The 12,500-nt window shown below is 42.8% G+C and overlaps 1 protein-coding gene and 1 long non-coding RNA gene across 2 annotated transcripts in view; both read left to right on the forward strand.

The window, feature by feature from the left end:
- The window catches only part of scube3 (signal peptide, CUB domain, EGF-like 3), an 87,885-nt gene extending 83,853 nt beyond the window's left edge, over nt 1–4,032 (forward strand). Inside the window, 7 exon segments of the mRNA XM_042097736.1 lie at nt 1–80; nt 769–930; nt 1,549–1,652; nt 1,654–1,747; nt 2,561–2,713; nt 3,023–3,102; nt 3,728–4,032. The exon segment at nt 1–80 is cut by the window's left edge and continues 88 nt beyond it. Of these exon segments, the coding sequence (XP_041953670.1) occupies nt 1–80; nt 769–930; nt 1,549–1,652; nt 1,654–1,747; nt 2,561–2,713; nt 3,023–3,102; nt 3,728–3,880 (826 nt within the window). The 3' untranslated portion in view covers nt 3,881–4,032.
- A 2,020-nt stretch (nt 4,033–6,052) lies between these two features.
- Nucleotides 6,053–7,252, forward strand: LOC121713144. The gene is made up of 2 exons (XR_006032747.1): nt 6,053–6,470; nt 6,535–7,252. It is a non-coding gene; the product is annotated as an uncharacterized LOC121713144 (long non-coding RNA).
- Nucleotides 7,253–12,500: the final 5,248 nt, after the last annotated feature.

Below are 12,500 nucleotides of genomic sequence, written 5' to 3' on the forward strand. Positions count from 1 at the left end.
CACATTCTGCCACCCCTGCGGGGGAGGACTGGGCACCAGGAGGGAGGGGGCCACCTCCTTTATCGACTGTGAGGTCAAAGGTCAGAATCGTGTGTGTGTGTGTAATCTCTGTGTATGTGGTTTGTGTGTTTGTTAATGGTTAATGAGTGTGTGTGTGTGTGTGTGTGTACAGTATACTGTATGTGTAGTGTGTGTGTAATGTGTGTGTAATGTGTGTGTGTGTAAGGTGTGTATTTGTGTGTGTGTGTGTGTGATGTGTGTGTGTGTGTGTGTCAATAATGTGTGTGTGTGTGTGTAATGTGTGTGTGTGCTCCCCAGTGACATGTTCCCCTGGTCAGTGTGTAATGTGTGTGTGTGTGTGTGTAATGTGTGTGTGTGTGTATATGTGTGTGTGCTCCCCAGTGACATGTTCCCCTGGTCAGTGTGAAATGTGTGTGTGTGTGTGTGTATGTGTGTGTGTATGTGTGTGTGTAATGTGTGTATATGTGTGTGTAATGTGTGTGTGTGTGTGTGTGTGTAATGTGGGTGTGTGTGTAATGTGTGTGTGTGTGTGTGTGTGTGTGTGTGTGTGTGTGTAATGTGTGTGTGTGTGTGTGTGTGTGTGTGTAATGTGTGTATATGTGTGTGTAAAGTGTGTGTGTGTGTGTGTGTAATGTGGGTGTGTGTGTAATGTGTGTGTGTGTGTGTGTGTGTGTGTGTGTGTGTAATGTGTGTGTATGTGTGTGTGTGTATGTGTGTGTAATGTGTATGTGTGTGTGTGCTCCCCAGTGACATGTTCCCCTGGTCATTTCTACAACACTGGGTCCCATCGTTGCATGCGCTGCCCCATCGGAACCTACCAGACGGAGTTCCGCCAGAACCACTGCATCAACTGCCCCGGAAACACCACCACCGACTTTGATGGGGCCACCAGCGTCTCGCAGTGCAAGAGTAGGTCTCTCTCTCTCTCTCTCTCTCGCTCTCTCTCTCTCCCTCTCTCTCCCGCTCTCTCTCTCTCTTTCCCCTCTCTCTCTCTCTCCCTCTCCCACTCTCTCTCTCTCTTTCCCTCTCTCTCTCTCTCCCTCTCCCACTCTCTCTCTCGCTCTCTCTCTCTCTCTCCCTCTCTCTCCCGCTCTTTCGCCCACTCTCCCTCTCTCTTTCCCTCTCTCTCTCTCTCCCTCTCCCACTCTCTCTCTCTCTCTCTCTCTCTCTCTCTCTCTCTCTCAAATTCAAATTCAAAGGTACTTTATTAGACCGTTTCAGTAGTGTTGCCAAAGCCAGTGTTGACAAATAACACAGTAGTGTTGACAAATAACAATAACACAGTAGTGTTGATAAATAAGACAGTAGTGTCACAGAACTTTAACCATGTCCCTCAGGTTGTGGCACACACACACACACACACACCTCCCACACACACAAGAAGACACACCTTAACACTTGTCCTGGAGAAAGTTTGTACTGTGTGTGTGTGTGTATGCGTGTGTGTGTGTGTGTGTGTGTGTGTGTGTGTGTGTGTGTGTGTGTAATGCATGTGTGTGTGTAACCCCCTGGTGTGTGTGCCTGTAGATAGGGAGTGTGGTGGGGAGATCAGGGGCAATATCGGCTACATTGAGTCGCCCAACTACCCTGGGAACTACCCCGCCAACATCGAGTGCACGTGGAACATCAACCCCCCCTCACCGACGCAAGATCCTGGTGGTGGTGCCCGAGATCTTCCTGCCCTCCGAGGACGAGTGTGGAGATGTGCTCGTCATGCGCAAGAACGGTGAGAATACACACACACACATGCGTGCATGTACACACACACACACATACACATGCACACAGTTCTGTGCAAAATTCGCTTAATGCCTCCGAACAAGAGTGCAACACAGATATTTATCCCCCTCCTTAAATAGAGTGCAACACAGATATTTATCCCCCTCCTTAAATAGAGTGCAACACAGATATGTGTCCCCCTTCTTAAATAGAGTGCAACACAGATATGTGTCCCCCTCCTTAAATAGAGTGCAACACAGATATGTGTCCCCCTCCTTAAATGCTGACAACACTTGCCCCAACACTTTTCACCATAACACAATTTCAGAGGTATACACAAAGTTCAGGGGTTTATATAGCGATCACTCGTTTGCTCGCTCTCTGGCTTTCACACATACACACACACATACACACACACATGCACAGAGACACATACACACACATGCACAGACACACACACACACACACACACACACACACACACACACACACACACACGCAAGCAGTGAAGCCAACACTCTCAGACACACACACACACACACACACACACACACACACACATGAAGCCAACACTCTCAGACACACACACACACATGCAGCAGTGAAGCCAACACTCTCAGACACACACACACACACACACACACATGCAGCAGTGAAGCCAACACTCTCAGACACACACATGCACAGAGACACACACACACACACACACACACACACACACACACACACACATGAAGCAGTGAAGCCAAGACTCTCAGGTAGTAAACGGCGTGCAGCTTATTTCCTCTGACGAAGCCCCTTTTCCCATCATGCTTTGCAGCATCGGCCAACTCCATCACCACCTATGAGACGTGCCAGACGTACGAGCGGCCCATCGCCTTCACCGCGCGCTCACGCCGCCTTTGGATCAACTTCAAATCCAACGAGGTCAACAGCGCCCGCGGATTCCACATCCCCTACGTCACCTATGATGGTGTGTGTGTGTGTGTGTGTGTGTGCGAAACCATTTGACATCAGTGCCGTTGTTTGTGTGTGCATTCATGTGTGTGTATGTTAAGACACTCTTTACCTCTCTGTTCCATTCGTGTGTGTGTGTGTGTGTGTGTGTGTGTGTGTGTGTGTGTGTGTGTGGTGTGGTATGGTGTGGTGTGTGTGTGTGTGTGTGTGTGGTGTGGTGTGTGTGTGTGTGTGTGTGTGTGTGTGGGATGACACGCTTTACCTCTCTGTTCCATTCGTGTGTGTGTGTGTGTGTGTGATGACACGCTTTACCTCTCTGTTCCAGAGGATTATGAGAAGCTGGTGGAGGACATTGTTCGAGACGGGAGGCTCTACGCCTCCGAGAACCACCAAGAGATCCTCAAGGTCAGAATCCTCCAGAAATCTGCTATAGAACCCAACACAGAGATCTGCTCTAGAACCCTCCAGAGATCCGCTCTAGAACCCTCCAGAGATCCGCTCTAGAACCCAACACAGTGCTAGTTGAGGAATGCTGTTATAGAACCTTCCACAGTTCTTATAAAATAGATCTAAAATAGATCTGTTCCAGAACCCTCTAGAAACTTAGATCTGCTCTAGAAAGCACTACAGTTCTATTGAAAGAGTGCTGCTTTTCAACTCACCTCAGTTCTAGAAACATAGATCTGCTCTAGAAAACACTACAGTTCTATTGAAAGAGTGCTGCTTTTCAACTCACCTCAGTTCTAGAAACATAGATCTGCTCTAGAAAACACTACAGTTCTATTGAAAGAGTGCTGCTTTTCAACTCACCTCAGTTTTGGAAAAAATAGATCTGCTCTAGAACGTTCAGCTGTGTGTGTGGATGTTATTGAGATTGCTTTGTTGAGCTAGGATCTTGTTTATGTTAAAAAAGTGAATTTGCTTACATGCCTCCACTAAAAGAGCTTTGATTGATTGATTGATTGATTGATTGATTGATTGATTGTTTGTTTGTTTGTTTGTTTGTTTGTTTGTGCGTGCGTGCGGTCAGGATAAGAAGCTGATAAACATGCTGTTTGAGGTGCTGGCCAACCCCAATAACTACTACAACTACTCGCGGAGTAACTCCAAAGAGATGCTGCCGCGCTCCTTCATCCGCCTCATCAGCAGTAAAGTCTACGACATCCTGCGGCCCTACAAGTAGTCCCCGCCTCTCAGCCAGCAGCAGCCAATCACCTGTCCCGCTCCTGTTGCCAGGCAACACCCTCCAGTCCCCCAACGCAATGTCTTCTTTTTTTGTTGCTTTCCCTCTGAATTCTTTTGACGTCTTCAAGTACACTCCCCCCCCCCCCCAAATCTTACCCCTGCCCACCCTCACCACTCTGGCTGCCAGTGGATGTGCCCCCCCCCCCCCCCCCCCCCCCATAACAGGGTCTCCAACAGGCTGAAGGACGTCTGGACGTGCCAGGGGGCCGAGTGTTACTGTGATGGAGAGAAGAGAGAGGAGAGTGGTGGAGAGAGAGACTGAGAATGATGCTCTCACTTAGAATACAGTGAGATACAGAGTGTGTGTGTGTGTGTGTGTGTGTGTGTGTGTGTGTGTGTGTGTGTGTGTGTTTGCTTGTGTGAGTGTGTGTGTGTGTGTGTGTGTGTTTGCTTGTGTGTGTGTGTGTGTGTGTGTGTGTTTGCTTGTGTGAGTGTGTGTGTGTGTGTGTGTGTGTGTGTGTGTGTGTGTGTGTGTGTTTGCTTGTGTGCGAGGGAAACAGAAAGAGAGTCATTTTGGAAGGATTGATACATTGGTCGCTTTGGAGACGAGAAGAGGCGGGCAGACTCTAAAGGACAGCATGTTCCAACTGCGCCCACTGCTGGCCAAATAGTGTCACATGTTCCTCCCAGCGTTGCCATTGCCCTCCCTACCAGCAGGGCGGCGCCTCTCCCCTACATTCCACACTTAAAACGCCTAACGATACATGAGCTCATAGAGCAACGTCTTCATTTCTTCCATTCTTGCTGTTAAAACAGTACTTTTGTGTGTTCGGTGTCTATGTGAGATTATACTATTGTCTGGTGCCTACTCCTCTGCTATTGTATATCCAAGTTAACTTAAAAAGGCCTAGAGAAGTAGCGTGTTATTTGCAACCTGAGAACAGAGAGCAGAGAGTGTGTGTGTGCATGCTTGTGTGTGTGTGTGTGTGTGTGTGTGTGTGTGTGTGCGTCCGTGCGTGCGTGCGTGTGCGTGCATAGCTGTGTGCTTCTAGTGAGCATAAGGTCACTGTATCTCCCTGCATACGTATGAGTTTGTCCAATTTTGCTTTTCATTTAGAGATGCATCAACACGCCGTCTCCCGTCTCGTCTAAGGGAGCAGTTATAGTCTGTCTTATCATATTCATGTATGTGTTGCTTCATTTCTGTGCCTAACCAACAAACTCAGATGGATGACGAGTCTGAGTGCTAATCTTGACTGAACCCAATCCCCCTTAGATAGCTTATACACAGGCAAGTGATGGAGCCCGTAGATAGTGTTAGCTATCACTGTTACCCTGCCCCTACAAACACACACACACACACAAACACACACACACACACACACACACACACTGAAACAGCAATGGTTTGGTGAAATGTGAAATGTCCCTCAGACAGCAGGCCCCCTCTCCACATTAACAGACATTTTTGACTGACACTTTTCAAAGGTGTGACATGATTACTAACGAATCTCCAGGTGTGCACAGACACAGCCACTCCCACCCATGTGGGTCAAGAAGCCTAAACAAGTCATATCTATAGCCTGCCTTACATCAGCCAATCAGATCCCACTCCACACCTTACATCAGCCAAACAAAGCCCACTCCACGCCTTACATCAGCCAATCAAATCCCACTCGACGCCTTAAATCAGCCAATCAAACCCCACTCCACGCTTACATTAGCCAATCAGACCCCACTCCACGCCTTACATCAGCCAATGCCTTACGTCAGCCAATCAAATCCCACTCCATGCACACATACTCCATCCATCAGCTTCTGTAAGGTTAAGTAGCATTTCCAAAGGACAGCTGTACACTATTTCATATAAGAAGCTACGAATTGTTATAACGTGCTCATACAGTTAAAAGCTCATACATTATCTGTTTATCATGTAGCTGAAATAATGGCAATTTCAATCTGTCACCACAATTGCACGACACAGTCCAGATCACCATGCTCATACACAGACACACACACAGACACACACACACACATTCACTCACTTTCTTTCTCCCGACTGTTCTCACAGCAGCAACCAGAGAACATTAGCTGTCTTAAGTTTGTTTATGTGTATAATCATATTTGGCAAGTTTGTTTATGTGTATGATCAAATTTGGCAAGTTTGTTTATGTGTATGATCATATTTGGCAAGTTTGTTTATGTGTATGATCAAATTTGGCAATTTTGTTTATGTGTATGATCATATTTGGCAAGTTTGTTTATGTGTATGATCAAATTTGGCAAGTTTGTTTATGTCATATTTGGCAAGTTTGTTTATGTGTATGATCAAATTTGGCAAGTTTGTTTATGTGTATGATCAAATTTGGCAAAGGGGGATGAGGATGTTGAGAACACAAGGATCCAGTGATCAAAGCTTATAATGTTAGCACTGCACTAGACCTGTGTTCCAATTTGCATACTTCTGTACTTACAATATCTAATATTAAAATTGTGAATGCACTTGTGCACTCATATGAGGTGTTGTAAGCACAGAGTTATGCAAACTGGAACACAGCCTAGGACAGGTCAGTGCTAGCTATAAATAGGTACCAGCGCTAGCTCACTGTGTGTTAGCAGGATCTAGGACAAGTCAGTGCTAGCTATGAATAGGTACCAGCGCTAGCTCACTGTGTGTTAGCAGGAGCTAGGACAAGTCAGTGCTAGCTATGAATAGGTACCAGCGCTAGCTCACTGTGTGTTAGCAGGAGCTAGCTCACATGAGGAAGTACAGTTTTCTGCTAAAAGACAGGCTACAGGAATGAGATTCAGACAGCATGGGAGGCTTACAACAAATAAATGCAGCCCCCCCCCCCCCCTTCTCATTTTTTAGTAATTCCTTTCTGTTCATATGCAGGAATGCAGTATTTTGGATAGGAAAATAATTGCATTGCAACTACATTGTACTGCATTTAACTGCAGATGGGCAGGATTTTGGACATGAAACGGCGTTATACTTCAGAAAAATGGCAGTACAACAGTTTTTTTGTCAGAAACTGCAGGGTTTTTTGTAAGGGGAGCAGACAGGGCTTACAGGTTCTAGTGTCGGAGCCTGAGATAATCCTTACAGTAGCCAAGACCCACCCAGAGGCCCTTTGCATGTTTCAGTAGGATGGGTGGGTTCCCAACAGCAGTTAGCCGCTTGCAGTGCTTATTGGCTCTTCATCCTGCTCTCCTTATGTCTGAACTGGGGTGCAGTGAGCTCAGCGAGTTTCCTATGATGTCTCATAGAGTTGGTAACAGTATTTGCACTTGAAAATTGTTATTGCTCATGTATAATGTCTGGATTTTGTATTGTCTTTTAAAAATGAATGGAATTGGTGTTCTTAAACCTGGATTGGATGTCTTTTCTTGTGTGCATTACTCATATGTCCTCATATATCACCTGATACATTTCTTTTATCAACGGAGGTTATCACAGGTCTCACTTGTATGGAATGATTCTTGTGCCACTATTTGCTTTGGTAGGCTACAGTAGATAGATAGATAGATAATAGATAGATAGATACTCAAGGGGAAATTCAAGGTCTCAGTGGCATACAGATATCACACACAACATGCACTTACAGCAGAAAAAGTAATGTAAGTATATATAAATAAAATAAAAAAACACCACTGAACAATAAAGACAGTAGAAGATAAAAAAAAAAAAACTAAATATACTGAATAAAACTAAGTCAAATATCCACACAGTGTGCTTAAGGATGATTAAGCATGAGGCACATGAGGGGATTCTGTACTGTATGCATGGTAAGGTGTCATGGTGATGGTGCAAATAAGTAAGTGCAACAGTGCAAGAATAAAGTCTAGAGACCAGCATAAAATAAATATGGAAATATAAGAGAATAATGTAGACGAAGTAAAATAAAAAAAACTATAGCAGTGCAAGAATAGGTTGAAGTAATAGGGTTACAGCCATTGGTCAAATATTAAATATTAAGAATATAAAATCATCTTTTGCCTTAAGTAACAAAAAAATGGAAATATCCAACCTTTAAGGAAATATCCAACCTTTAATTTTCTTTGTGAATGAATAATGTATCATAAATAAATAAATGCTCTTCCTTAAAATGCAGGGGGCATTGTATTCACACCGCTATGTTCAATTCCTACAGAGCCGCTAAGGGGACATGAGCAAAAAAAATCTAAAGTTTAGTTTCATGTGCTCACGCGAAACTTGCATGTGCTCACCTTTTCACATGAAACTTTTGCGTGCGCACATTAAAGTTTCACGTGAGCACATGAAACTAAACTTTAGATTTTATTTTGCTCACGTCCCCTTAGGGGCTCCGTACATTCCCATAGAGGCAGGTAGATTTTTATTTTTAAAGGCCAGTTATTTTATGGATCCAGGATACTATGCATCCTGATAAAGTTCCCTTGGCCTTTGGAATTAAAATAACCCCATATCATCACATACCCTTCACCATACCTAAAGATTGGCATGGTGTGTATTTCAGTTAGCCTATTAGCTGGTTTGATTGGCATTGAGCTCATCTGAGTCTTTAAAGGTTGGATATTTCCTGATTCTCTAGGGCAGAGATTATAGCAAGGGTCTGGTATGCTCACAACCCACAGGGTCTATTTATGGATGATAATGAATCCAAACCTTCTTTTGGGAACAAAAGACGTTAATCGGAAGAGTTTTGATCAACATTACGAAATGACTTTTAGCCTGATATCTCTGTACAGTTGTTGTACAACCCACATAACACTACAAATGAAGAGCTTTTTTGTCCACGTCATATCAGGCAGTACCAGCAGAACTGCAGTTGTTGTCAATGGATATACAGTATGCTTACTTAACCAGGATAACACAAATGCAGTTTTGATATTAGGCCTAGAAATCTGCAAGAAAATAAAAAATCATTTTAGAACCAAATAAGTAACGTTAACACCACAATTATCTAACTAACAATGACTCTTAAAGACAACAAAGAACAACCTTGTCATGCCATTGCTAACTCATATTTGACAAGAGTCTGATGGTGACAAATCAACAGTGACTCCTCAGAACTTATTTTTCAACACTGATTTGTTTATACAGTATATATCATCTATTGAGCTTGAGTTTGATTTGTTTATACAGTATATTATCTATTGAGATTGAGTTTAAGTTCAGGATCAAGATTCTTTTATCCTGTACAGATGGTCCTCTGTAGCCTATTTATACAGGACAGATTTGCACATCAAAAAATATGTAAATAAATTAATAAATGTTTTTTTTTTATTGCAAACAGTTTTGACAATCAGTGATGAAATCTGTGTTACAACAGACAGTGCAAGTTGGTTAGGTAGCTAGTGATATTACATTTCCCTGGTAAAGCAGCTAGTTATGTGTAACGTCCTTGAATGAAGGATAAAAATACAAGAAATAAAACACATTTACTTTGGATTCTGTTCTAAATTCAGAATTCACTATCTACAGTAATTGAACTAAGTAAAAATCCATGAAGCTTTTTAAAACAGTATATGTATTATCAGTCTCTGTGACAGGGTAGCTATTGCTATATGCTATTGTTTTGCAAATGCAAATTCCGGTATTAGTGTTAGTGTTGAGATGTCATTAAGCTCTGCACAGACTCAAGGCACAGTGTTGAGATGTCATTATGACGCAGTGCGGGTGTGTACTATAGTGTATACCTTGAAGCATAACTATAATCTGATTGGCCGGTTCCTTGCGTTGCTGTCTGTTGGTGCAGCACCACAACAAAGCCAACGGAGCACCGTCACATAACCGAGCCTTCTTCAGTTTCCAATAGGTATGGTGTGTGTGTGTATGTGTGTGTGGGTACAGTATGGTGTGCTTGTTTAGGACATGTTCATTTATTCATTCTGTTACCATAAAGCCCAGTGAAATGAGATACAGTGTTTATTTTCTCAGTCTGGAACATCTCCCAAAACAGCCCTAGAAGACAATTATAAAGACTCTGAAATGTATATGAAAAGACTCTGAAAGTATATCTTTATTCTTACATCACTCTGGTTATTTTACTACCAAATTACAAACATTTTTACAATCAGTGACCAAAAGGATGTCAAACAGCAAGTGTAATTTTACCAGAACTGTGGTCAATAAGCCGCATGTTACTGGTTAACCAGCAAGTGTAATTTTACCAGAACTGTGGTCAATAAGCCGCATGTTACTGGTTAACCCATAGACTGTATATATAGAACTGGACAGTGTGGTTGCATTCAGCAGTGTTCTATGGAATTGAAGCCGCCGAGGCGACGGCATCTTGGAAAATTTGCAACCAATTTGAAGTGCGGCTGCGCAGCAGAAGTTGAAGCATGCGCAGTGAAGAGGACTCGCGGTCAGGCACGCCCACTCGGCGAGTTAAACACGCCCCTTGTCGAGTGAAACCCGCCCCCTTCTCCTTTCCACAACGCAGGTCGATAATGAGGTCGACTCAGCGCCGAAGGCTAGCTGGCTGGATGAATTTTGCGGCTGTGAGTTAGCTAAACAGTACAAACAACAATCTTCGGTTTGTTCTTGTCTGGTAAGTGTTGCGTATCAACTGAAACGCTTTTTTTTGTCTATTGTTGTTCTTAAATACGTCTAAGAGGGCTTATTATGTTGATTATAGACTGTGACAATTTACTATGGTGAATACTAATGAGCTAACAACAGAAATATGGACAGCGAATTACATGCTAACGTTAGCAGCTACATTAATGTTACCGTCAACGGTAGGTGTTTAAGTGATGATTAGCACACAGCTCCCGTAACAGTCGATGCATGATTTACTCGGTTTTATTAGTTTTTGCTGTTTTCAAATATCTCAATCTTAATGTATGCCATCTCAACATGGAGTAACCATTGACTGTACATGGGGATTACTAACACTAGACAGTCAGTACAGTTATGATGTGATAAAGCAACGTATCAACCTGTCATGTTAATGTGCCAGCGTTGCATTTTTTCTAACGTTAACGATAAAGACACCTCCGTTAGAGCTACTTCTGTGATGGTAGGTCGGTAGCATAGACTGTAAAAAATAGATCGGTAGGTCGGTAGTTGTAGACCGCATAAGTGAATGATCGATAAATGAAACGCCTGCATTTAACACTACGTCAAGAACCAGTCACTTCCCAGCGATATCGGTGAACATTTGAGAAAGAAACACTTTGTCATCCAACGTCCATGATCAGTCATACTGATAACGTTATTTTTCAAGCTGACGCAAGTTAATAACATCCACACCGCATATTTAAATGTGTAGTTAACATTAGGTGTGCTGTGAAGTTTATTGCACACATATATTTAATTAATTGGTATTACTAGTGGTGTTGAGTGTTTGATTAGATGCTTTGTAATGTTGTAAAATTGTCTGACTAACTTTATTGTAACTTTCCTTTTTTGCAGATGAGGTATGGGTGATGGCTGAATGTACTGGAGGTGACGGCAAGGTGGTCTCCATGGTCTACATCGGTATGCCTACATGAAGTGGTTTGGCTGGGGTGGTCTGAGGTGGCATGTCCTCCCCCTTTCTCCAAGTCCCCTGACATCCATCTCCCTGACATCATCACCCACTGTCACTCAATCAACCTGAAGCCCCCATGGCACAGCACCACTACGTTCTGAAAACACATGGCTTTCAATAACTTATGTGGCACCAAGAAAGGTCTGCCGCTGCTCTGAACCTTCTGTGACATTATTCATACTTGAGGCTGTACACATCACTTTGTTTCTATTTTCTTTATTGATGTCACCCAAACTTCAACTTTCTGTATGCCCCTGAACTCACACAAATTGTAAATTGCAATGCGCCATTTAACCAGTGGTGTAGTCTAGTTAGCTGTAGTGGTGGGTATACTGTGAGCAACCCCAAATGTTATTTAATATGTATCCTTGCCCATTTTAAATGGGTACACTGAGATGATGATGCTTTTTAAATGGGTTTACTGTGTAGTCCTGTGTATCACGTAGACTATAACACTGCATTTAACTGCTTTGGTATTTAAAAGTCAGAGGCCATTGCTTAGTATTTAACAGCCTTTACAAAGATGTAGAAGTTAGAAGAATATTAATATCAGAATAATTATTGGTTATTAATTCAATGATCAAGATGTAAATTCCCAACCGCCCACTGTGGTCTTCTGATGAGCTTCTGTTGTGTCGACCAGTCTTAAACGCTAGGTCAAATTCAAGACTCTTTTCCTCAGTGGTTCAATGTTGGTAGAATGAGTTGCCCAGTGCTCTTCGTTCTTGGTCTTATAACACTTATGCGTAGTTTGTATGCAGTAGTACTGTTTTATTTTCATTAGGCTGTTGATTAATTTGACATTGTGTATTATTGATATTCTCCTTGATGTAGTCTTACCATGTTATTATATTATTGATTGGATGGACATTATTACTTATTATTGCCCCCCCCCCCCCCCCTCCTCTCATTATCATTGTTCATTTCATTAGGCTTTTGATTGATCCCTGTTTTAAGTATTATATTGTTTTGTATTTGTATGTCGCTTTGGACAAAGCGTAACCATAACCATCATCATCATAATGTGGTATTTTCTTGTGCACTTGAAACAAAGAATAAAAATAAGTTTTAACACATCACACACTGAACAGCAAA

Source organism: Alosa sapidissima, chromosome 7 (assembly GCF_018492685.1).
Source record: "Alosa sapidissima isolate fAloSap1 chromosome 7, fAloSap1.pri, whole genome shotgun sequence".
Lineage (NCBI taxonomy): Eukaryota > Metazoa > Chordata > Actinopteri > Clupeiformes > Clupeidae > Alosa > Alosa sapidissima.